General features: G+C 62.0%; 2 protein-coding genes across 5 annotated transcripts in view; both read right to left on the minus strand.

The window, feature by feature from the left end:
- DYSF (dysferlin) overlaps positions 1 to 7,733 on the minus strand; it is a gene marked incomplete at its 5' end in the record, with an annotated part of 79,401 nt that extends 71,668 nt beyond the window's left edge. For all 4 annotated transcript variants that reach the window (XM_084204878.1, XM_084204876.1, XM_084204875.1 and 1 more), the window contains 6 exons: positions 2 to 195; positions 278 to 392; positions 1,739 to 1,844; positions 2,919 to 3,010; positions 3,512 to 3,567; positions 7,646 to 7,733. In XM_084204878.1, coding sequence (XP_084061004.1) covers positions 2 to 195; positions 278 to 392; positions 1,739 to 1,844; positions 2,919 to 3,010; positions 3,512 to 3,567; positions 7,646 to 7,733 — 651 coding nt within the window. The remainder of the gene's footprint in view (position 1; positions 196 to 277; positions 393 to 1,738; positions 1,845 to 2,918; positions 3,011 to 3,511; positions 3,568 to 7,645) is intronic.
- Positions 7,734 to 13,887: 6,154 nt separating this feature from the next.
- The window catches only part of LOC311152731 (transcription factor COE4-like), a gene marked incomplete at its 5' end in the record, with an annotated part of 28,334 nt that continues 16,196 nt past the window's right edge, over positions 13,888 to 26,025 (minus strand). The window contains 9 exons of the mRNA XM_084204037.1: positions 13,888 to 13,982; positions 16,096 to 16,287; positions 16,997 to 17,176; positions 17,700 to 17,841; positions 18,484 to 18,549; positions 18,969 to 19,057; positions 20,973 to 21,099; positions 21,180 to 21,313; positions 22,967 to 23,084. Coding sequence (XP_084060163.1) covers positions 13,912 to 13,982; positions 16,096 to 16,287; positions 16,997 to 17,176; positions 17,700 to 17,841; positions 18,484 to 18,549; positions 18,969 to 19,057; positions 20,973 to 21,099; positions 21,180 to 21,313; positions 22,967 to 23,084 — 1,119 coding nt within the window. The 3' untranslated portion in view covers positions 13,888 to 13,911. The remainder of the gene's footprint in view (positions 13,983 to 16,095; positions 16,288 to 16,996; positions 17,177 to 17,699; positions 17,842 to 18,483; positions 18,550 to 18,968; positions 19,058 to 20,972; positions 21,100 to 21,179; positions 21,314 to 22,966; positions 23,085 to 26,025) is intronic.

Here is a 26,025-nt window from a genome sequence, read left to right on the forward strand (position 1 = left end):
CCTGGAAATCCTGCGGTTTGTTGGATAAAGGTTTTTTGGGAGAGCTCCTCCTCCTCCTCTTCACCCCCTGGATGTGATTCCCGGACGGTTTCCTTGGGAATGACGGCGGCTCCGAGCCCGGTGCTCCCGAGGACGCCGAGGGCTCCGTGTCCCCCGTAGCCTCGGGATCCTCCGTGTCCTCCTCTCCGGCCGTCTCTGCCCGGTGGGAGAAGGGAAACGTGGGATTTGGGAATGGGTTTGGATTCCAAAAACCGGGATGGGGAGGGGCTGGGGTTACCGGTGACCGTGTCCAGCTCGGCTGCAGCCGGGGCCGGCTCCGGAGGGGCCGGAGGCGGGAAAAGCGGGACAGCGCCCGGAGGGGGGATGTAGGACACCTGCAGGAACAGGGAAGCCTGGAAAACAGGGAATGAGCGTCAGAAAGGCTGGGATGGGGGAACTGGGATCAAACTGGGAGGGAAGGGATTCAGACTGGTGTCAGATTGGGAAGGACAGGACTCAAACTGGGATCAAACTGGGAGCTTCAAGCGGGAGGGATTGGGATCAAACTGGGAGGAAAACAGGCTCACACTGGTCCCAGACTGGGATGGAAGGGATTCAGACTGGTCTCAAACTGGGAGCTTCAACTGGGAGGAACAGGATTCAAACTGGGAGGGACAGGACTCAAACTAGGATCAAACTGGGAGGAGCAGGACTCAAACTGGGATCAAACTGGGAGGAACAGGACTCAAACTGGGATCAAACTGGGAAGTACAGGACTCAAATTGGGATCAAACTGGGAGAGAAGGGATTCAGAGTAGTCTCAAACTGGGAGCTGCCACTGGTAGGGACATTGCTCAGACTGGTGCCAAAGTGGGAACCCCAACTGGCCCCAAACTGGGAGCCCCCCTGGCCATGCCATGGCTCGTACTGGTCCCAAACTGGGACCCCCAACTGGCCATGCCATGGCTTGTACTGGTCCCAGACTGGGAGCCTAAACTGATCTCAAACTGAGAGCCCCAACTGGTCCCAAACTGGGAGCCCCAAGTGGCCAGGCCATGGCTCGTACTGGTCCCAGACTGGGAGCCCCAGCTGGTTCCAAACTGGAAGCCCCAACTTGTCCCAAACTGGGAGCCTCCCTGGCCGTACTATGGCTCATACTGGTGCCAAACTGGGAGCCCCAGCTGGTCCCAAACTGGGAGCCTAAACTGGGAGCCCCAACTGGTCCCAAACTGGGAGCCTAAACTGGGAGCCCCAACCGGTCCCAAACTGGGAGACAAAACTGGGAGCCCCAACTGGTCCCAAACTGGGAGCCCCAACTGGTCCCAAACTGGGAGTCTAAACTGGGAGCCCCAACTGGTCCCAAACTGGGAGCCTAAACTGGTCCCAAAATGGGAGCCCCAACTGGGAGCCCCAACTGGTCCCAAACTGGGAGCCCAAACTGGTCCCAAACTGGGAGCCCAAACTGGCCATGGCATGGCTCATACTGGTCCCAAACTGGGAGGATTCCTGGCCATGGCATGGCTCGTACTGGTCCCAAACTGGGAGTCCCAACTGGCCATGCCATGGCTCGTACTGGTCCCAAACTGGGAGCCCAACTGGCCATACTATGGCTCGTACTGGTCCCAAACTGGGAGCCCCAACTGGCCATGCTATGGCTCATACTGGTCCCAAACTGGGAGGATTCCTGACCATGGCATGGCTCGTACTGGTCCCAAACTGGGAGCCCAAACTGGTCCCAGACTGGGAGCCGGGCACTCACCCCGGTGCTCTCCTTGCGCGAGTCCAGCAGGGGGAGGTTGAACGAGGCCGCCAGGCTGGGAGTGCCCAGAACATCCCGGAGCGGCACCCGGCATTCCCCCAAAAACCTGCGGGAAACAGGGACAGGGATCAGGGCTGCTCCAAGGGCATCCAAACCATTCCAGAGACAAGGATGGGAGTCTGGAGGAGGCCACAGAGATGGAGCCAGGCTGGGAGAGCTGGGAATGCTCCCCTGGAGAAGGGAAAAATCCAGGGAATCCTCAGAGTCCCTGGAGGGGCTCCAGGAGAGCTGGAGAGGGACTGGGGACAAAGGACAGAGGGACAGGAGCCAGGGAATGGCTGCCACTGGGAAAGGGGAGATTGGGCTGGGATCTTGGCAAGGAATTGCTGGCTGGGAGGGTGGGCAGGGGCTGGGCTGGAATTCCCAGATTTGCTGGGGCTGCCCCTGGATCCCTGGGAATGCCCAAGGCCAGGCTGGGACGGGGTTTGGAGCAGCCTGGGAGGTGCCAGCCGGAATCTTCCTGCTCTGGGATCCAGGACCCTCCTCCCATTTTCCCGTGGCTATTTATGGGCACCCAGCAGTTGGAGCGGCCCCAAATTCCAGCCCCCTTGGATTTCAGCCCAGCAGCAATTCCAACCTCGGCTCCAGCCCTAGAATCAGGATCCTTCCCGCCCCGGGCCGCATTCCCGACCTCTTTCCCCTAAAAATAAATCCCTTCCTCTATTTTTTCCCTTTTCCAAGCAGCTCTCCCACCCCACAGAGCCGGGAAAGGCCGGGAATCACCGGAATCCCCTCGTTCCTCAGCCAGCAGGAGCCCCCGCTCCATGGGGAACCCCTGGAATGGGGAGGCACCGGGATCAGCCGGAGGAAGGAAACGGGAGGCTCCGCTCCCGCCGCCGTTCCCGGCACCGCCGGCGCCTTGGGAATGATCTTGGCAGCCCTTCCCAAATCCCGGCCAAGTGTCCGAAGTGTCGGTCCCCAAACAACCACCCCCTGTGCGTTCCCGACCTCCAAGTGCCGGAATTTCCCCCGGATTCCGAGCGAAGCAGCCCAAAAATGCAGCTCCAGCCTCCCACGGCCATCCCACAGCGGGAATCCTCGGAGTCTGGGAAGAGCCGGATGAATCCCGGGAATGGGAAAAGGGAGAAGGGGCCATGCCCGGCTCCGGAATTTTTCCCACCTGTTTCTTCCCACGGTTTCATGGTCCTTGACCACCACGGTGAGCTCAGCGTCGGGATCCAGAGGGATTCCCTTCAGATCCCACTCAAATCCCTGGAAAAAAGAGGAGGGAGAGGCCGGGATCAGCACCTGGAAGTGGAGAACCCAAATCCCAAACCCCGTCGGAATCGCTGCATTCCCAAAGTCAAATTTCCCAGCAAATCCACCAGGAAAAGTTGCCTTGGGAAAAAGTTTTCCTTGGCCATGGATTACCGGGAAGGAGCAAACCCCAGGAGCTGCTCCAGTCCCAAATCTGTGCCCGTTTTCCCACCAAATTCCCTCTTTTTTTGGAATTTTGGCCCACTGGAGCACAAGGACAGCGTTGCAAGGGAAAAGGTGCTGGGAAAATTCCCATTCCATGGAAATTCCTTGAAACATTCATGCCAAGTCTGGATAAGACTCTGATGGAAGGGGAAGAGATTGGAATTCTGCCTGGAATTCTGGAACAGAAAGGGAACGATCCCAAACTTTCCACGGGGCAGAAGCTCCAGGGAATCACCTGGACTCGGGCATTTTCTGGGAACAGGGATAAATCCAGGGACTGGGAATTCTCACCTCATTCCAGACAGGATTCACATTGTTCTTGATGACCTTTGTCCTCTTCTTGACACCTGGAAGGAGAAAAACCAGGATTGGGATCTTCCCAGGGTTTGGGAGCCTCCCGGGAATCAGGATCCCAGGATGAAACTCTGATCTCAGCTGGGGATGAGCTTCCAGGGATTCCCAGAATTCCCAGGATCAGGCTCCATTCCCTGATCCCAGGTGGAGCTGAAATTCCTGAATTTCCCACAGCTCCCAGGAGCAAGATCAGATCCCATTCCCTGATCCCAGCTGGGGCTGAGCTTCCAGTGATTATTCCCACAATTCCCAGGAGCAGGATCAGGGCCCTTTCCCTCGTCCCAGCTGGAGCTCAACTTCCAGAAATTCCTGGGAGTAGGACTTGATCCCAGCCCTGGATCCCAGGTGGTGCTGAACTTCCAGAAATTCCCAGGACCAGGATTGGATCGCAATCCCTGATCCCAGCTAGGGCTGAGCTTCCAGAAATTCCCACAACCCCCAGGACCAGGATCTGGCCCCATTCCCTGTTCCCAAGAAGGGCTGGGAATGCAGAGATTGGATCCAGGATCTCACTTGGAACCCCAACCCCTCCAGGCTGGAAAATCCCATGGAACCCTCTCCTCACTGTGCCTCAGTTTCCCCAGGAGCATCCAAAGGTTCCCAAGGACTGGGAATTCGGGGTGAGAAGAGCCACAGGAGATCCCAAACATTTCATTCCCTCCGTTCCCAAACTTTGAGATCGTGCCTCAGTTTCCCCAGGATCCCCCAAAAGCCGAGGGCGGGAATCCTGGGATTCCCCCCACATCCAACGTTCCCAATCCTGGGAATGCACCCACCCCCTTGGCAAAGCCACGCCCCCCTCATCCCTCCTGGAATGTCACCGCATCCCAAGGGAGGGACCCCCGCGGGAAGAGGAAAAGGAAAAGGCCAAACAATGGAGGTGACTCAGATCCCGGGAGACGCCGGGATATTCCAAATATTCCCGGTTTTCTGCTCTTTTCGCACCATTCAGCGACTCCTTCCCTATTTGGGATTGGGGGAGAGCCGAACTTCCCGGCTCTGGGAATATGGAAAACTCATCCCGCTGTCTTTCCTCATCCAGAGATTCATTCCCATCCCCTTCCTGACTTTTCCCAGGATTCAGAGCCCTGGAATTGCCCTGCATCGGGATTTGGTGGAAGACAGAGCTCCGGGGATTCTTGGGAGGGATCCCGGTGGGAATGGGATCAGCAGCACCCCCATTCCAGATGGAAAACCTGGGCCGGGAGCTGCTCGTCCTTCTCCCTAATTTTTGTTAAAAATTGGGAATTTTTTCCCCATTTTTTCGAACTCCAGGAAAACGCCAGGGCAGCGCCATCCCCCAGGGGGAATTTTGGGAGCACAAACCCCTCTGTTTTCCCAGGAAATCCATCCCTCGGGAATGGGATAACCCCTGCTCCACGTGGATTATTCACATCCATCCCAGTGCAGGATTCAAGGATTTAAAGGGATGGAATTCCCGGGGGATATTCCAGCGTGGATTTAAAATTTTTGGATCAGGGGAATAAAAGGCGCAAAGCAAAGGATTTTCCAGGGATTTAGGAGCTTCCCAGATTTTCCTGCGAGCTGCTTCCAAAGCAGCTAAAAATATCCCAAACCCTCCCTTCCTTCCCAAAAAATAAAAATCGGGATTCCCTCACCTCGGAATGTCAGGCTGGCCACGGGATTGCTTTGTTTATCCCGCTTTTCCAGGCTGGGAAGTTGGGAAGCCCTTTGGAGCAGGCAGCGGAGCATGGCCGGGACCGGGAAAGCCGGGATGGGGAAAGCCGGGATGGGGAAAGCCGGGATGGGGAAAGCCGGGATCGGGATCCGCTCTCCCCGGTCCCATTCCCACCCCCTTTTCCCGGTCCGGCCCATCCCGGCACGGGAACGCCCCTGGAGGGGCTGGGAAAAAACCGGGATCGTGGGAAGGAGAGCTGGGATTGGGGGGAGATGGGGAGGGCGGGAGCTGGGAATAAATCCCCGGGATTCAGGGAGGCTGCGGCTCCCAGGGATGGCCAAAGACGGGGATTTGGGAATGCTGGGAAGGCCAGGGATGGGGAATAAATCCCCGGGATTCAGGGATGCTCCAGGCTCCAAGGATACCCCAGCACCGGGACCCAGGGAATCCACAAATCCCTGGGATGGGGAATCAATCACTGGATCCAGGGAATCAGAGGTGGGAAATGAAATCCTTGGGAGCCAGGAATGTTGGGAATATCAGGGATGGCAAAACACCGGGATTTGGGAATGCTGGGAACCCCAGGGATGGGGAATAAAATCCTGGGATTTGGAGATCCTGCAGTTCCCAGGGATGGGGAATTTAATCATTGGAAATGTGGGAATTTAATCACTGGAAATTCAGGAATTTAATCACTGGAAATTCAGGAATTTTGGAAACCCCAGGGATAACCTGGCACTGGGATTTGGGAGTGCTGGGAACCCCAGGGATGGGGAATAAATCCCTGGGATTCAGGGATGCTCCAGGGCCTGAGGATGACCCAGCACAGGAATTTGGGAATGCTGCAAATCTCAGGGATGGGGAATGAAATCATTGGGAATTCAGGAATGCTGGGAACTCTGGGGACTGGGAATAAAATCCTGGGATTCAGGAATTCTGGAAAGCCCAAGGATTCCCCCAAACCCTGGGATTTGGGAATGCTGGGAACCCCAGGGACGGGAAATAAATCCCTGGGATTTGGGGATCCTGCAATTCCCAGGGATGGGGAATTAAATAATTGGGAGTCCAGGAATTCTCAAAACCCCAGGGATAACCTGGCACTGGGATTTGGGAGTGCTGGGAACCCCAAGGATCCCCCAAACACCAAAATTTTGGAATTCCAGGAACCTCAGGGATGGGGAATAAATCCCTGGGATTCAGGGATGCTCCAAGGCCTGAGGATGACCCAGCACCAGCATCCAGGGAATGTTGCAAATCTCAGGGATGGGGAATGAAATCCTTGGATCCCAGGAATTCTGGAAAGCCCAAGGATCCCCCAAACCCCGGGATTTGGGAATGCTGGGAACCCCAGGGATGGGAATGAATCCCTGGGATTCGGGGATCCCACAATTCCCAGGGATGGGAAATCAAAACATCGGGATCCAGGAATTCTGGAAACCCCAAGGACATCCCAGGACTGGGATATGGGAATGCTGGGAACCCCAGGGACAGGAAACAAATCCCTGGGAATTTCGGGATCCTCCAAGGCCTGAGGATGCTGGGATTTGGGAATGCCGCAATCCCGGGAAGACCAAAACCCCAAATCCTGGGAATTCGGGAGGAGCTGAACACCGGGAATGCCACACCCACACCGGGAGAATTCCATGCAAAACCGGGAACGCTCCCTCATCCAGGAACACCCGGGAAATCCCAAAAAGCCGCTTTTTCCCATTAAAAAAAATAAAATTTAAAAAATCCCAACCAACCCGTGACGTCACTTTGCCCTTTGTCCCCTCAGCGTCACTTTTGTCCCCAGTGGGAAAGGACCCCGGGAAGGGACCCCGGGAAGGGACAATTCCCAAATTTGGGATCATCCCGTCCCTCCCCCCGCCGCGGAAAATCCCAAAATAACCGCGGCGCCGGCACCGCGCGGGGACCGGGGGTGGCTCTAGGGGGGTCCCCAAGTGCCACCAGCGCGGTGGCGACGCCACCGGGGGGAGGGACAGCGCGGTTCTTCCAACCCCATCCCAACTTCTCGGGCCAAAATCCCCTCCAATGCCTCCATAAAAAACCCCAAAATTCCCATAAATCCCGATTTTTTTTTTTTCCCCCCTCTGGAGCTTCTCACGCTGGAATGGGGAGGGGACACCAAAGGGGTGGCGGCGACAGCGGGGACAGCGGGGACCGGCGGCGCTTCCAACCCCATCCCAACATTTAGGGCCGCCAAAATCCCCCCAAAATCCCGATTTTTGTCCCCTCTGGAGCTGGAACGGGGAGGCGACACCAAAGGGGTGGCGGCGACAACGGGGACAGGGGGGGACCCGCGGCTCTTCCAGCCCCATCCCAACTTTTAGGACCGAGCCGGGCGTGGCCGAACCTCCCTGAAATTCCCCCCAAATCCCCCAAACCCACCCCAAATCCCGAGGGTTTTTTTTCCCTCCGGAGCTTCCCACCTTGGAATGTGGAGGAGCAGTAGGTGTCGCTGATGTCGCTGTCGCCCGTGAAGACATTTTCGGCCCGCAGGACGAAGACGCGGAGCATCGTCCCCTCCCCCACCCCTCTGCATCCCCCCCCTTCCCAAAAAAAAAAAAAAACCGGGATTTCCCCCCCTCCCCCCTCCAAGGCTCCGCCTCCCTTAAAGGGACCCGGCCCCGGGGGTGGGGGAGGGGCGGGGCTGCACTGCCACCCCCTCCTTGGGGACATCGGGGGGTTTTTGGGGACACTGCAGCCCTAAATTGTCCCCAAGAGGGAATTTTGGGGTCCCCACTCCCCCCATTGTCCCCAAGGCTGGAATTTTGGGATCCTCCCTCCCCCTTTGGGGACATCGGGAGGATTTTTGGGGTCCTCACCCCTCCATTGTCCTCAAGAGGGAATTTTGGGGTCCCCACTCCCCCTTTGGGGACATCGGGGGGATTTTGGGGTCCCCACTCCCCCTTTTGTGTCCCCAGGGGGATTTTGGTGTCCCCACCCCCCCACTGTCCCCAAGGAGGGAATTTTTGGGTCCCCCCCCACCCTTTGGGGACGCTGGGAGTGATTTTGGGGTCCTCAATTTCCCCCTTATCCCAAAGGAGGGAATTTTGGGATTCCCCATCCCTCCGTTTTCCCTGGGATGAGAATTCGGCGTTCCCAACCCCCCTTTTTGTGTCCCCAGGGGGATTTTGGGGTCCCCACCCCCGTTATGGGATTGGCATTCCCAGCGGGAACAGCTGGGAATGGCCCCGCCCCCGGCTATTTTTGGGAATTCTTTCCAGCCCCGGCCTTTCCCAGAAAGCGGCTCCGGGAGATCCCGCCCCAAACCGGGATGGGATTGGGATCCGGGATCCCTGATCCCTCCCCAAACTGAGATGGGATCTGGGATTCGGGATACCTGATCCTGCCCCAAACTGGGATTGGGATCCAAGATCTGGGATCCCCAATCCTGCCCCAAACTGGGATTGGGATCCGGGATCTAGGATCCCCAGTCCCACCCCAAACTGGAACGGGATCAGGGAATCCCAATCTCACCCCAAACGGGGATGGGATCTGTGATCTGGGATCTGGGATGCCCAATCCTGCCCCAAACTGGGATAGGATCCAGGATCCCCAATCCCACCCCAAACCAGGATGGAATCTGGGATCTAGGATCCCCGATCCTGCCCCAAACCTGGGGTGGGATCTGGAATCTGGGATCCCTGATCCTGCCCCAAACCGGGATGGAATTGGGGATCTGGGATCCCAAATCCCACCCCAAACCAGGATGGGATCTGGGATCTGAAATCTGGGATCCCTGATCCCTCCTCACACCGGGATGGGATCCAGGATCCCCAGTCTCACCCCAAACCAGGATGGGATCTAGAATCTGGGATCCCTGATCCCTCCCCAAACTGGGATGGAATCCGGGATCTGGAATCCCCAGTCCCGCTCCAAACCGGGATGGGATCCAGGATCCCAAATCTCACCCCAAACCAGGATGGGATCTGGGATCCCCAATCCCACCCCAGACTGGGGTGGGATCCAGGATCGCCAGTCTCACCCCAAACCAGGATGGGATCCAGGATCTGGGATCCCCCATCCTGCCCCAAACCGGGATGGGATCCAAAATTTGGGATCCCCCTTTTCCGTGATATCCCCCCCGATCCCATCCCCTCATTCCCCCTTTTCCCTCTTTGGGTTTATCCCATTCCCATTTTTCCTTCTTTGCCTTTATCTGACCCCATTCCCATCCCTTTGGGTTTATCCCATTCCCGCTTTTCCCCCTTTAGATTTATCCGACCCCATTCCCGCTTTTCCCTCTCGGGTTTATCCCTTCCCATTTTTCCTGGCCCCAAATCCTGGGATCAGCCATGACCCCAAACACGGCAGAGCCGGGACTGGGACCTGGGCATGTGGGGGAAATTCGGGATTGGGGGGAAATTTGGGATTGCAGGGAAATTCAGGATTGCAGGGAAATTTGGGATTGCAGGGAAATTTGGGATTGCAGGGAAATTCGGGATTTGGGGGAAATTCGGGACTGGGGGGAAATTCGGGATTTGGGAGAGGCCAAAGCCAAGGGCACCCACGGGAATGGGAAGGGCCACCAGTGCATGTCCCCAACCCCTGTGCCACGCCAGTGTCCCCAGGCCCTGTGAGTGTCCCCACAACCGGTGCCACCACAGGAGTGTCCCCATAGCCAGTGCCCTGTGTCCCCACCGCCTGTGCCACGTGCATGTCCCCACTGCATGTCCCCAACACCCGGGAGTGTCCCCAACACCTGAGTGTGTCCCCAACACCTGAGTGTGTCCCCACCACATGTCCCCAGCACCTGGGAGTGTCCCCACATCATGTCACATGTGTGTCCCCAACACCTGGACAAGTTCCCACCACCTGAGTGTCCCCATGACAAGTGCCACATGTGTCCCCACCACCTGTCCCCAACACCTGTGAGTGTCCCCACAGCGTGTGCCACACTAGTGTCCCCGTGTGCCATCTGTGTGTCCCCAACACCTGTGACTGTCCCCGCAGGGTGTACCACATGTCCCCACACCACCTGCGCATCCCCATCAGATGTCCCCACACCTGTGAGTGTCCCCATGGCACGTGCCACATGCGTGTCCCCCACACCTGACCCTACCACCTGTGCCACCTGCCTGTCCCCACCACATGTCCCCAACACCTGTGCACGAACTCACCGCCTGTCACTGTCCCCATGGGAAGTGCCACGTGTGTGTCACCAACACATCTGCATGTCCCCAACACCTGAATGTGTCCCCACCATCCATGCCACGTGCATGTCCCCATCATCTCTGACTGTCCCCAACACCTGTGTGTGTCCCCAACATGTGCCACGCGTATGTCCCCAACAGCTGTGACTGTCCCCACAGTGCATGTCCCCACATGTCCCCAACACCCATCAGCATCCCCACAGCACGTGCCACACGTGTGTCCCTGTGTGCCATCTGTGTGCCCCCCATACCTGTGCGTGTCCCCACCCCCTGTGCATGTCCCCAACATCTGTGCATGTCCCCAACACCTGGCAGTGTCCCCACGGCGCGTGCCACCTGCGTGTGTCCCCATCACCCGTGACTGTCCCCACCGCCCGTGCCACACATGCTCACTCACGGTGTCACCCCCGTCCCCAGCACGCGTGGCCTGTCCCCAGCTGTCCCCACGGGGGACACACGGTGTCCCCAGCCGCGCTGCCAGCCCCGTGTCGCCGCTCGGTGTCCCCGCCCCGTGTCGCCATCCCCGTGCCGCTGCCAGCTGTGCCACCCCCCCCGCCCCCGCGCTGGCACCGCCACCTCCTCATTAACCTTTCTTGATTAACGCAATTAATTCCAGCTCCTCCTGCGCTCATCCCGGCGCGCGGGGGCGGGGGGAGGTGACAAGAGGTGACACCGCAGCTGGAGGGGACCGGGGGTGGCCTGGGGGGCGGGGGAGGGGACACGGGGCTGGGGCAGCTCCCGGGAGCCGCGCCCGGAGCATTCCCGGCGTCCCAGCGTGGGGAATGAGCCGGGGCTGGGCCTGGGGACATCCCCGCTGTGTCCCCAAGGGATGGGGACAGCGAGGTGACACCAGTGTCACCATCCCGGGGGTGACAAATCCCGGGAGTCGCAGCTTTTCCACGAGGTCTTTAATTCCCATTCGGGCCCCCGGCCACGCCCTGCGCCACCTCCGCGAGGGGGGGGGACATTGTCCCCAAGGGTCACCCCCCAGCCCGGGGTGGGGGGGACACGCGGTGACACCGAGAGGGGACAGACACGGAGGGGAGGGACACGAGCCGCCCCCGAGTGGGGAAAAAAGGGGAATGTTGGGAATTCTTCCCGTTTTATGTACAAAATTCCCGGCTGGGGGAGGGGACAGGGACACCCAGGGACGCCCAGGGACCTCCCCCCTCCCTGTGGTCAAAATAATTCTGATAATTAATATCGTTAATAATGGCGATAATTAATGGCGGGGGACAGGGATCGCGGTGTCCCCACGCCTCGGGTGGCATCAGGATCCTGATCCCGGACAGGCGGAGATCCGGGATCTGGGATTCTGGGATCGGCTTCTGGAATTGTGGGTGAGGCTCTGGGTTGGAGTGGGGAGAGAGCCGGGAAAGGCGGGGGGAGCCGGGTCCCACCAGAGCATCCGTCCCATCCTGGGGCATCCAGGAAATTCCCACCCAGAGCATCTGTCCCACCTTGGAGCATCCATCCCTCCTGGGAGCGTCCATCCTGCCCCAGATCAGCCCTCCTGCCTTGGAGTATCCATCCGTCCATCCGTCCATCCATCCATCCATCCGTCCATCCATCCGTCCATCCATCCATCCATCCATCCATCCATCCATCCATCCATCCATCCATCCCTCCATCCATCCCTCCATCCATCCCTCCATCCCTCCATCCATCCCTCCATCCATCCCTCCATCCATCCCTCCGTCCATCCATCCGTCCATCCCTCCATCCATCCGTCCGTCCATCCATCATCCATCCATCCATCCATCCGTCCATCATCCATCCATCCATCCATCCATCCATCCATCCATCATCCATCCATCCATCCCTCCATCCATCCATCCATCCATCCATCCATCCATCCATCCATCCATCCATCCATCCATCCCTCCATCCCACTCCAGATCCCCCCCCTCTCCAGGAGCATCCATCTTCTCCTGGATCATCCCTCCAATCCTTAATATCCACCCTATTCCAGGGCATCCATCCCACTTTGGTTCATCCCTCCCACCTGGATCTTCCATCCTTTTCCAGAGCTTCCATCCTACCTTGGAATATCCATCCCATCTTGGATCATCCTTCCTTTTCCAGAGCATCCATCCCACCTTGGATCATCCCTCCCATCTCGGTTCATCCATCCTATTCCAGAGCTTTCATCCCATGCTGGAGCTTCCATCTCACCTTGGATCATCCTTTTCCAGACCTTCTATCCCATATTGGATCATCCATCCCACCTTGGATCATCCATCCCACCTGGAGCATCCATCCCAACCTGGAGCGTCCATCCCACCTGGAGCGTCCATCCCACCTGGATCATCCATTCCACCTTGGAGCATCCAGCCAATACTGGATCATCCATCCTGCCTTGGATCATGCAACCCACCTTGGATTATCCATCCCACCTGGAGCATCCATCCCAACCTGGAGCATCCATCCCATCCTGGAGCGTCCATCTCATCCCAGAGCATCCATCCCACCTCGGATGATCCATCCCACCTTGGACCATCCATCCCTTTCCAGAGCTTCCATTCCACCTTGGATGATCCACCTCATCCTGGAGCTTCCATCCCAACCTGGAGCATCCATCCTGCCTTGGATCATTCATCCCACCTTGGATCATCCATCCCAACCTGGATCATCCATCCCAACCTGGATCATCCATCCCAACCTGGAGCTTCCATCCCATCCTGGAGCGTTCATCTCATCCCAGAGCATCCATCCCACCTTGGACCATCCATCCTTTTCCAGAGCTTCCATCCCACCTTGGATCATCCATCCCAACCTGGAGCATCCATCCTGACCTGGAGCTTCCATCCTGACCTGGAGCTTCCATCCCATCCTGGAGCACCCATCTCATCCCAGAGCTTCCATCCCACCTTGGACCATCCATCCCACCTTGGATCATCCATCCTTTTCCAGAGCTTCCATCCCACCTTGGACCATCCATCCCACCTTGGACCATCCATCATTTTCCAGAGCATCCATCCCACCTTGGACCATCCATCCCACCTTGGATCATCCATCCCACCTTGGACCATCCATCCCACCTTGGATCATCCATCCCACCTTGGACCATCCATCCCACCTTGGATCATCCATCCCACCTTGGACCATCCATCATTTTCCAGAGCTTCCATCCCACCTTGGATCATCCATCCCACCTTGGACCATCCATCCCACCTTGGACCATCCATCCCACCTTGGACCACCCATCCTTTTCCAGAGCTTCCATCCCACCCTGGACCACCCCTCCCTCCATCCCGGCGCCTCCACCCCACTCCCTCCTCCGCCCCATTCCCGGCTCTCTCCGCCTCTTCCCGAGGCCAAACCCGGCAATTTTGGCTCATTCCAGGACTTCCCAAAATCCCCCCTCAGCCGGGCCAGGCCGGGGCCACCCGGGGTGGGGACATCGGGGGGCCGGGTCCCCACGTCCTGCTCGGCGTGGCGGCTCCGCCCAGCCCTGGGGGAGGGCACGGGGGACAGGGATGTCCCCAGTCCTTGTCCCGGCGGGAGGGGGGTCCGGAGCCCCTCCGGACACGCCGTCCTTAGGAATAGGCCAAGCCCTGGAGCGGCCGCGCCGGAGCGTGGAATTTGTCCGAGTCCTCGAAAGCTGGGTCTGGGCAGGGCAGGGACAGCGTCAGCCAGGGGACACCGGGGACATTGGGGACATTGGGGACACCGGGGACACTGGGGACACAGTGGGACATTGGGGACACAGCGGGACAGGGATGTCGTGGCACAGGGCAGGGACATCAGGAAGGGAGTGTGGTGACACTGGGGACCCTCCGTGGGGCAGGGGGGCTTAGGGTGCGTGTTGGGGACACTGGGGACCTTGGGGACACTGGGGACACAGTGGGACACCGGGGACATTGGGGACACTGGGGACATTGGGGACACTAGGGACACAGCGGGACAGGGATGTCGTGGCACAGGGCAGGGACATCAGGAAGGGAGTGCGGTGACACTGGGGACCCTCTGTGGGGCAGGGGGGCTTGGGGTGGGTGTTGGGGACACTGGGGGCCTTAGGGACATTGGGGACAGACCCCAGGGTGGCATGGGACAACCCCAGGTATGGGCGTCACACGGGCAGGGACATCAGGAAGGGAGTGTGGTGACACTGGGGACCCTCCGTGGGGCAGGGGGCTTGGGGTGGGTGTTGGGGACACTGGGGGCCTTGGGGACCTTGGGGACATTGGGGACAGACTCCAGGGTGGCATGGGACAACCCCAGGTATGGGCGTCACATGGGCAGGGACATCAGGAAGGGAGTGGGGTGACACTGGGGACTCTCTGTGGGGCAGGGGGGCTTGGGGTGGGTGTAGGGACACTGGGGACCCCGGGGACATTGGGGACAGACCCCAGGTGGCATGGGACAACCCCAGGTATGGGCGTCACACGGGCAGGGACATCAGGAAGGGAGTGCGGTGACACTGGGGACCCTCCGTGGGGCAGGGGGGCTTGGGGTGGGTGTTGGGGACACTGGGGACCTTGGGGACACTGGGGACACAGCGGGACAGGCCCCAGGGTGGCACAGGGCAGCCCCAGCCATGCCCATGGGCGGGACATTGGGCGGGTCCAAGGATTACGGTGACACCGAGGTCACTCCTTGGGACAGGGCCACCCAGGGACAGATGTCACGGACCTTGGGGACAATGGGGACAGAGAGGGACAAGGGTGACACAGAGCAGAGCCATGACCAGAGATCCAGAAAGGTACAAGGGACACGGTGACACTGGGGACCCTCCATGGGGCTGGGGACAGATGTCAGGCACCCTGGGGACACTGGGGACATGGGGAGCAGGGAGGGACAAGGGTGTCAGAGACCTTGGGGACCCTGGGGACACTGGGGACACTGGGGACACTGGGGAGCAGGGAGGGACAAGGGTGGCACGGGGCAGCCCCAGCCATGCCCAGGTACAGCAGTGTGGTGACACCGGGGACCCTCCATGGGGCAGGGGCCACCTGGGGACAGATGTCAGGGACCTTGGGGACAGTGGGGACATGGGGAGAAGGGAGGGACAAGGGTGTCAGAGACCTTGGGGACCCTGGGGACACTGGGGACATGGGGAACAGGGAGGGACAAGGGTGGCACGGGGCAGCCCCAGCCATGGCCAGGCACAGGACATCAGCAGGGTGGTGACACCGGGGACCCTCCATGGGGCAGGGGCCACCTGGGGACAGATGTCAGGGACCTTGGGGACCTTGGGGACCCTGGGGACATGGGGAATGGGGAGGGACAAGGGTGGCACGGGGCAGTGCCAACCATTGCCAGGTACAGGACATCAGCAGGGGGGTGACACCGGGGACCCTCCATGGGGCTGGGGCCAGCCAGGGACAGATGTCAGGGACCTTGGGGACCCTGGGGACATGGGGAACAAGGAGGGACAAGGGTGTCAGAGACCTTGGGGACCTTGGGAACACTGGGGACATGGGGAACAGGGAGGGACAAGGGTGGCACGGGGCAGCCCCAGCCACGCCCAGGTACAGGACATCAGCAGGGTGGTGACACCGGGGACCCTCCATGGGGCTGGGGACAGATGTCAGGGACCCTGGGGACACTGGGGACACTGGGGACATGGGGAACAGGGGGCAGCCCCAGCCATGCCCAGGCACAGGACATCAGCAGTGGGGTGACACCGGGGACCCTCCATGGGGCAGGGGCCACCCGGGGCTGGGTGTCAGAGACCTCGGTGGCCTCGGTGGCCTCGGTGGCCTCGGGGACAGGCTGACCTTGCAGGGCGCTGGCGCAGGCGGGCGGGGGCGAGCCCTGCGGCCGCAGCACGGGGGCGAAGGCGCTCTTCTGCTTCACGGCCGAGATCATCGTCACCGGAGAGAAGGAGAAGCCACCGGGAGAGGTGGCCGTGCCCGGGCCCGAGGTGACAGCGACCGACGAGGCGCCCAGCGGGGGACTGGCGGGCAGGACTGAGGGGACAGCCACACACGGCTCGGCTCGGATGGGGACACCGCGAGGGGACGGGAGAGGGCGGGGCAGGGACGGGGATGGGGACGGGGACAGGGATGGGGACAGGGACGGGGACAGGGATGGGGACAGGGACGGGGACAGAACAGGGATGGGGACAGGGATGGGGACAGGGACGGGAATGGGGACAGGACTGGGGACAGGGACAGGGATGGGGATGGGGATGGGGATGGGGACAGGGACAGGGATGGGACGGGGACAGGGACAGGGACGGGGACAGGGATGGGGACGGGGATGGGGACAGGGATGGGGATGGGGACAGGGAGAGAAGCAGAGACAGGGACAGGGCCAGGATGGGGCCAGGGATGGGGACACGACAGGGAAGGGGACAAATATAGGGACAGGCACAGGGACAGGAACAGGGACAATGACAACGATGGGCCAGGATGGGGACAGGGACAGGGCTGTCCCACCTCAGCTGGCCATGTCCCCTCTCCCACCCTCAGTGATGGCTCTGGGGACACTCCAGGGTTGTCACACACCTTTGGGGACCCCACGGGGCTGGCCCATGACTCTGGGGACCCCCAGGGACCCCCTCAATGGCTTTGGGGCCATGACTTCAGGAGCCCCCCCAGGCCTGTCCCACGGCTTTGGGGACCCCCCCGAACCGTGTCCCCGCCCTCCAGGGGTGTCCCCAGGTTTGTCACTCACTGGCGTAGGGGGAGGTGGCGGTGGAGCCGTTCAGGAAGCTCGGAGGGGACCCGGGGACCCCCAGGCCGGCCATGGTGGCCCCGCCGAAGCCGCCGGTGGCCCCGGCAAAGCCCTGCTGGGGGGCCGAGCCCGGGGGGCCGAACCCCCGCGCCGGGGGCGTCCCGGGGCTGCGCGAGAACCCTGCGGGGACAGCGACACGGTGGCACCGCCTGCCGAGGGGACAAAGACCCTCCGGACCGCCCCCACCCCAGGGACACCGCGCGGTTTGGTCACAGCCCTGAGGGGACGGCGACACGGTGGCACTGCCTGCACAGGGGACACAACCCCCGAGGGCACCGCGCACCGTGGTCACAGCACCGAGGGGACAGGGACGGGTGGCACCACCCGGGGAGGGGACAAAAGCCTCCCCGCCACCCCGTGGTCACCCCGAGGGCACCTCGAACCTTGGTCAGAGCCCTGAGGGGACAGGGACGGGTGGCACCACCCGGGGAGGTCACAAAAAAACAGGGACGTGACAAAAACCCTCCCGCAACCCCGAGGCCACCCCGAGGTCACCGCACACCGTGGTCAGAGCCCTGAGGGGACAGGGACGGGTGGCACCACCCGGGGAGGGGACAAAAAACTGGGGAGGTGACAAAAACCCTCCCGCCACCCCGAGGCCATCCCGAGGTCATCCCGAGGCCACCCCGAGGTCACCGCCCACCTTGTTCGGAGCCCTGCGGGGAGTCGCCCATGGCGAGGCCGAGCTGTCCCCCGCCGAAGGAGGGGACAGTGACATGCGCGGGGGCCCTGGGGACACTGTAGAGCGCCTCGGCCACGTCGGCCGCCCGCTTCAGCAGCACGTCCTGGGGACACGGGGACACGGCAGTGGTGTCACCACCGAGCGAGGGTGGCACGGCTCGGTGGCACCTCTGGGTGGCAGCCAGCAGCGCCACCTCGTAGTGTCACCTCACAGTGTCACCCTCCAGCATGGTGCCACCCCACAGAGTAACTCCTTGGTGTCACCCCTCGATGTCACCCTGTAGTGCCATCCCCACAGTGCCACCACACAGAGTAACTCCTTGGTGTCACCTTCAGTGTCACCTATCTGTGCCACCCCACAGTGTCACCCTCAAGTGTCACCTCTCATTGTCACCCCTCGATGGTGCCCTGCAGTGTCCCCAGAGCCACCCCACAGTGCCACCCCTCGGTGTCACCCACGCAGCCCAGGGTCACCCTGGGATGAGCCAGAGGTGGCTGGGACTGTCCCAGCTGGTGTCACCTCCCAGGGCTGGGGAGGGGACCGGGACCCTCCGGGGGTGGCAGGGGGGACTCAAGGGACGTTCCAGGGTGGGGGGTCCCAGGGGTGTCCCCAAGGGGGTCCTGGGGGGTCCCAGGGGTTGTCCCGAGTGGGAGGGGTCCCAGGGAGGTCCCAGGAGTGTCCCAGGGGTGTCCCAGGGGTGTCCCAGGGGTGTCCCCAAGGGGGTCCCAGGGGTGTCCCCACACACCTGGTTGCTGTGGGGGACCCCATAGAGCGCCTCCACCAGGTCGGCCGCGCGCTTCAGCAGCACCTCCTGGGGACAGCGAGGGGACAGCGAGGGGACAGGGGGGTCAGGGGGGGCTGCACCCCCAGCCCACCCCCTATGGTCCCCCTGTGTCCCCATTCTGTGTCCCCAATGCCCCCCCCACGTCCCCATTCTGTGTCCCCAATGCCCCCCCCATGTCCCCATTCTGTGTCCCCAATGACTCCCCCCGTGTCCCCATTCTGTGTCCCCAATGACCCCCCCCCGTGTCCCCAATGACCTCCCCGTGTCCCCGCTGTGTCCCCAACCCCCCCCCCACCCCTCCCTGCCCCAAGCCCTGCCACACCCAGGGGACACAAGAACTGTCCCCCCCTCCCCGCCCTTCGCCCCTGCCAGGGGCACTGCCAGGGAACCCCCGTGTCCCCGGGGTGTCCCTGCTGTCCCCCGGGGTGTCACTGGCTGTCCCCTACCTTGGGCAGGCGCTCGGGGTCCCCGGGGTGCCGCGGGATCACCTTCTGCAGCCGCTGGAACCCGTAATCGATGGTGGGCTCGTTCAGGGCTGGGGACAGGGGACACCGCTGTCACTGGCACCGTCACCATGTCCCGGGGCTAGGACATTGTCCCAAGGGGCTGGGGATTGTCCTGGCTGTCTGTGTCACTGTCACAGGGGCTCTGTCCCCTTCCTGGGGTCTGTGTTCCTTTCTTGGGGTTTGTGTCCCCGCCCCACAAGTGCGTGTCACAGTCCCAGGTGTCCCACTCCCAGGTGTCCCCAGCCCAGTCCCCGGTGTCCCCAGCCCAGTCCCAGGTGTCCCCAGCCCAACGTGTCCCCTTCCCAGGTCTCAATCCCAAGATTCTCTATCCCGTTCCCAGGTGTCCCCCTCCAATTCCCGGGTGTCCCCATCCCAAATCCAATGTCACCATCCCATTCCCAGGGGTCCCTATCCCATTCCCAGGCATTCCCACCCCATCCCCGATGTCCCCATCCCATTCTTGATGTCCCCATCTCAACCCCAGGTGTTCCCATCCCAATCCCAGTGCTCTCCATCCCATTCCCAGGTGTCCCCACCCCAATCCCAATGTCCCCATCTCAATCCCAGGTTGTTCCCATCCCAATCCTGGGTGTCCCGATCCCAATCCCGATGTCCCCATCCCAATTCCAGGATACCTCTATCCCAATCCCAGGTGTCACCATTTCAATCCCAATGTCCCCACCCCATTCCCAGGTGTTCCCATCCCATTTCCAGGCGTCCCCATCCCATTCTCGATGTCCCCATCTCAATCCTGGGTGTCCCCACCCCAATCCAAATGTCCCCACCCCACTCCCATGTGTTCCCACCCCAATCCCAGTGTCCCCACCCCAATCCCAGTGTCCCCATCTCAATCCCAGGTGTCCCCACCCCAATCCCAATGTCCCCATCCCAATCCCAGTGTCCCCATCCCAATCCCAATGTCCCCATCCCAATCCCAGTCATCTCTATCCCAATCCCAGCAGCCTCTATCCCTTTCCTGGGTGTCCCCATCTCAATCCCAGGTGTCCCCACCCCAGTCCCGATGTTTTCATCCCAATCCTGATGTCCCCAGTCCTGATGTCCCCACCCCTGATGTCCCTACCCAATCCCAACGTCCCCACCCCAGTCCCAATGTCCCCTGTGCAGCCACGATGTCCCCAGTCCCAATGTGCCCATCCCAACCCTGATGTCCCCACCCCAGTCCCAATGTCCCCAGTCCAGCCCCGATGTTCCCACCCCAATCCTGATGTCCCCAGCCCCACTGTCCCATCCCCGCTGTCCCCAGCCCCGCTGTCCCCAGCCCCGCTGTCCCACCCAGCCCCACTGTCCCCCCCCCGCTGTCCCCAGTCCCTCTGTCCCACCCCGTTGTCCCCATCCCCGCTGTCCCATCCCCGCTGTCCCCACCCCGCTGTCCCCAGCCCCACTGTCCCATCCCGCTGTCCCCACCCCAGCTGTCCCCAGCCCCACTGTCCCCATCCCGCTGTCCCACCCCCGCTGTCCCCGCTGTCCCAGCCCCGCTGTCCCCAGCCCCGCTGTCCCCAGCTAAGCCCCGCTGTCCCCACCCGGCCCCGCTGTCACCACCCCACTGTCCCACCCCCGCTGTCCCCCCCCCGCTGTCCCCACCTGGCCCTGCTGTCCCCACCCCCGCTGTCCCCACCCACCCCCGCTGTCCCCAGCCCCGCTGTCCCCATCCCCGCTGTCCCATCCCGCTGTCCCCACCCGGCCCTGCTGTCCCCACCCCGCTGTCCCCACCCCGCTGTCCCCAGTCCCTCTGTCCCCATCCCCGCTGTCCCCAGCCCCACTGTCCCACCCCCGCTGTTCCCACCCCGTTGTCCCCAGCCAAGCCCCGCTGTCCCCACCCGGCCCTGCTGTCCCCACCCCGCTCTCCCATCCCCGCTGTCCCCACCCCGCTGTCCCCACCCCCGCTGTCCCCACCCCGCTGTCCCCGCTGTCGCCGTCCCTCACCGGTGTAGACGAAGCGTCCCGGCGCGCCCTTGCAGAAGTGCTTGGCCTTGTAGGACAGTGTCACCTCCACGACCCCCGGGATGTGGCGGGGGGGGGTCTGCACGCGGATGGCGTGGGGGGTGATCAGCTGCGGGGGGGACACGGCCTCAGCCCGGCGTCCCCGCCGTGTCGCCGCCGTGTCCCCGCGCCACCCCCGGCCGGCCGTACCTCGCTCCACACCAGCACGGTGCCGAAGAGCACCTGGAGGCCATCGAAGAAGTTGTCCCCGATGACGATGACGGTGGCACCGCCCGTGGTCCAGCCCTCGCTGGGGCTGATGGCCTTGATGCAGGGGGTGGCTGCTGGAGGGGACAGCGACAGACGTGGGGGGGGCGCAGGGACAGAGGGGGGGGGGACAGAGGAGTGGAGGGGGACAGGGACAGTGACTGGGGGGGGACAGGGACAGGGGGGGGGACAGAGGAGTGGAGGGGACAGGGACAGTGACTGGGGGGGGGACAGGGACAGATGGGGGGACAGAGGAGTGGAGGGGGACAGGGACAGTGACTGGGGGGGGACAGGGACAGAGGGGGGGACAGAGGAGTGGAGGGGGACAGGGACAGTGACTGGGGGGGGGACAGGGACAGAGAGGTGGAGGGGACAGGGACAGCGATAGCAGGGACAGAGGGGTGGAGGGGACAGGGACAGTGATTGGGGGGGACAGGGACAGAGGAGTGGAGGGGACAGGGACAGTGACGGGGGGGACAGGGACAGAGAGGTGGAGGGGACAGGGACAGCGATAGCAGGGACAGAGGGGTGGAGGGGACAGGGACAGTGATTGGGGGGGGACAGGGACAGAGGGGTGGAGGGGACAGGGACAGTGACGGGGGGGACAGGGACAGAGAGGTGGAGGGGACAGGGACAGTGATAGCAGGGACAGAGGGGTGGAGGGGACAGGGACAGTGATGGTGGGGACAGCAATGGCAGGGACAGAGGGGTGGAGGGGACAGGGACAGTGATGGTGGGGACAGAGGGATGGGGGGTGCTTCGGGGTGGTGGGGTGGGGGCATGGGGACATGGGGACAGCCATAGGGACATGGACACAGAGTGGGACAGGCATGGGGACAGGCATGGGGACATGGGGACATGGACATGGATGGGGACATTGATGGGGACATGGATGGGGACATGAGGGCATGGACTGGGACAGACACAGGTGGCCACAGGGACATGGAGTGGGATCGATATGGGGACACAGGGACACAGACACGGCCGGGGACACACAGGTGGCCACAGGGACATGACTGGGGACACGCACACGTGACCACGGTGACACGGGTGGGGACAGACCGAGGCACCCAGGGACACCCAACATGGATGGGCAGGGACACAGGGTGGGGACACAGAGTGGGGACACAGGGATCACCCTGGGGTGTGCCAGGCCATGCTGGCAGGATCCCAAAACACGCCCCCAAGATGTCCCCAAGATGTCCCCAAGATGTCCCCACGATGACACAGATGGGGAGGCACCCACAGACACCCAACCACGAACGAGCCCAGCATTGCAGACAGCGCGGTGGGGACACAAGTGACACCCAGTGGCATGCCAGACCAGGCTGGCAGGGTCCCAAAACACGTCCCCAAGATGTCCCCAAGATGTCCCCAAGGTGACACAGATGGAGAGGCACCCACAGACACCCAAAACGAACGAGCCCAGCATTGCGGACAGCGCGGTGGGGACACGGGTATCACCAGGAGGTGCCAGGACAGGCTGGCAGGGTCCCAAAACGTGTCCCCAAGATGTCCCCAAGATGTCCCCAAGATGTCCCCAAGGTGACACAGATGGGGAGGCACCCACAGACACCCAACCACGAACGAGCCCAGCATTGCGGACAGCGCGGTGGGGACACGGGTGTCACTGGGGGGTGCCAGGCCAGGCTGGCAGGGTCCCCACGGTGTCCCCACGGTGTCCCCACGGTGTCCCCACGGTGTCCCCAGTGTCCCCAGTGTCCCCTGACCTTCGGAGGGGTCGAGGCGCCGGGCGCGCCGGCCGTGCTTGGAGTTGTTGTGCACGAACATGTTGTCGGACACGGCCAGGACGTGGCCGTCCACGTGCACCGTGGTGGACACCACCACCTGCGGGGACAGGGACACAGGGACACGTCACCCCCTGCCTGCGCGCCGGGGACACCGCCGGCTGGCCTTGCAGTGTCCCAGGGATGGCCCCTCCCCTGTCACGGTGCAGGGACACTGTGTCTGGCGTCCCCACAATGTCCCCATGGTGTCCCCTCCCCTGTCACGGCCCTGTCACGGCGCACGGACGCTGTGGGTGGTGTCCCCACGGTGTCCCCATGGTGTCCCCATCCCTGTCACACCACAGGGATGATGTTTGTGGTGTCCCCACAATGTCCCCATGGTGTCCCCTCCCCTGTCACAGCCCTGTCACAGCACAGGGATGCTGTGTGTGGTGTCCCCACGATGTCCCCAGGGTGTCCCCTACCCTGACATGGCCCTGTCACGCTGCGGGGACACCTGTGTGTGGTGTCCCCACAGTGTCCCCATCCCTGTCATACCACAGGGACGCTGTGTGTGGTGTCCCCATGGTGTCCCCACACTGTCCCCATCCCTGTCATACCACAGGGATGATGTTTGTGGCGTCCCCACGATGTCCCCTCCCCTGACATGGCCCTGTCACAGCGCAGGGACGCTGTGGGTGGTGTCCCCACGGTGTCCCCATCCCTGTCATGGTGCAGGGACGCTGTGTGTGGTGTCCCCACGATGTCCCCACACTGTCCCCATCCCTGTCATACCACAGGGATGATGTTTGTGGCGTCCCCACGATGTCCCCTCCCCTGACATGGCCCTGTCACCCTGCAGGGACACCCGTGTGTGGTGTCCCCACGATGTCCCCACAGTGTCCCCACCCCTGTCACACCTCAGGGACGCTGTGTGAGGTGTCCCTGTGCTGTCCCCATGCTGTCCCCGTGCTGTCCCCATGGTGTCCCTGTGCTGTCCCCATGGTGTCACAGCCCTGTCACCCCACAGAGGGGCCAGCTGTGGTGTCCCCATGGTGTCCCCACGGTGTCACAGCGGTGGCCCCAGGGTGGCCCTCACAGCCTGGGCTCGCCAGCCCCCCCAGGGGACCCCCAGACTGCCGAGCTCCTCCCCCGGGACACCCAGGGGACACCCAGGGGACCCCAAACCCCCTTTAGGGTCATCTCCAGTCCCCCAAATTCCCCCTAGGGGACCCCTAACCCCTTTTAGGGCCACCCCCACTCCCCCAATTCCCCAGGTGACCCCAAACCCCTCCTCAGGACCCCTCCAGGAGACCCCAAACCCCTTTTAGGGTCATCTCCAGTGGCCCAAATTTCCCCCAGGACCCCCCAAACCCCTTTTAGGATCATCCTCACTCCCCCAAATTCCCCTCAGAGGACCCCAAATTCATTTTAGGGTCCCCCCCCCACTCACCCCAATTCCCCAGGAGACCCCAAACTCCTTTTAGGGTCACCCCCAGTGCCCCAAATTCCCCCTAGGGGACCCCAAATCCCTTTTAGGGCCACCCCCACCCCCCCAAATTTCCCCAGGAGACCCCAAACCCCCCCAGGACCCCTCCAGGACCCCCCCAAACCCCTTTTAGGGTCATCTCCAGTACCCCAAATTCCCCCCCAGGGAACCCCAAATCCCTTTTAGGGCCACCCCCACCCCCCCAATTCCCCAGGAGACCCCAAACCCCCCCCAGGACCCCTCCAGGAGACCCCAAACCCCTTTTAGGGCCACCCCCCGTGCCCCAAATTCCCCCAGGTGACCGCAAACCCCCCTAAGGCCCCCTCGGGACCCCTCCAGGACCCCCCAAACCCCTTTTAGGGTCATCTCCAGTGCCCCAAATTCCCCCCAGGACCCCCCAAACCCCTTTTAGGATCACCCTCACTCCCCCAATTCCCCAGGAGACCCCAAACCCCTCCTCAGGACCCCTCCAGGAGACCCCAAACCCCCTTTAGGGTCATCTCCAGTCCCCCAAATTCCCCCAGGGAACCCCAAACCCCTTTTAGGGTCACCCCCAGTGCCCCAAATTCCCCACAGGGAACCCCAAACCCCTTTTAGGGCCACCCCCACTCACCCCAATTCCCCAGGAGACCCCAAACCCCCTTTAGGGTCATCTGCAGTCCCCCAAATTCCCCCTAGGGAACCCCAAACCCCTTTTAGGGTCATCTCCAGTACCCCAAATTCCCCACAGGGGACCCCAAATCCCCTTTAGGGTCACCCCCAGTGCCCCAAATTCCCCAGGGGACCTTAAACCCCCCCGAGGCTCCCTCGGGGCCCCCCAAACCCCTTTTAGGGTCACCCCCACTCCCCCAAATTCCCCCCCAGGGAACCCCAAACCCCTTTTAGAGCCACCCCCAGTGCCCCAAATTCCCCAGAAGACCCCAAACCCCTCCTCAGGACCCCTCCAGGAGACCCCAAACCCCCTTTAGGGTCATCTCCAGTCCCCCAAATTCCCCCAGGGAACCCCAAACCCCCTTTAGGGTCATCTCCAGTACCCCAAATTCCCCACAGTGGACCCCAAACCCCTTTTAGGGTCACCCCCACCCCCCCAAATTCCCCCAGGTGACCCCAAACCCCTCCTCAGGACCCCTCCAGGACACCCCAAACCCCTTGTAGGACCCCCCCGGTCCCCCATCCCCTAAAAGGGAACCCCCCCGATCCCCGTCCCCCCCTAATCCCACAAACCCCCCCCCCCTTTTCCCGCCGCGCTCGCGCCGCCGCTGCCGCGATGCAAATGGGGTCGTTAATCACCGAAATGTCATAATTAACATCTCGTTAGCGAGCCCTGATGAACCCCGGGGGGGGCCGGGACCCAGCTGCGACCGGGGGGGGCGGGGGGCGGAGATTTTGGGGTTTTCAGGTCGGATTTGGGGTTTTTTTTTATAATAGGACGGCGGTGGGGTTTTTAGGGTGGCGGTGAATTTGGGATTTGACAAAGGGGTCGAGGGGAATTGGGGACTCGATTCACCCCAAACCTGGGAAATCGAGCCCCCAATTCCCATCGACCCCATTGGGGAATCCTTTTGGGGTCACC

The sequence above is a fragment of the Fringilla coelebs genome, assembly GCF_963513975.1.
Source record: "Fringilla coelebs genome assembly, chromosome: 4".
NCBI classification, from domain to species: Eukaryota; Metazoa; Chordata; class Aves; order Passeriformes; family Fringillidae; genus Fringilla; species Fringilla coelebs.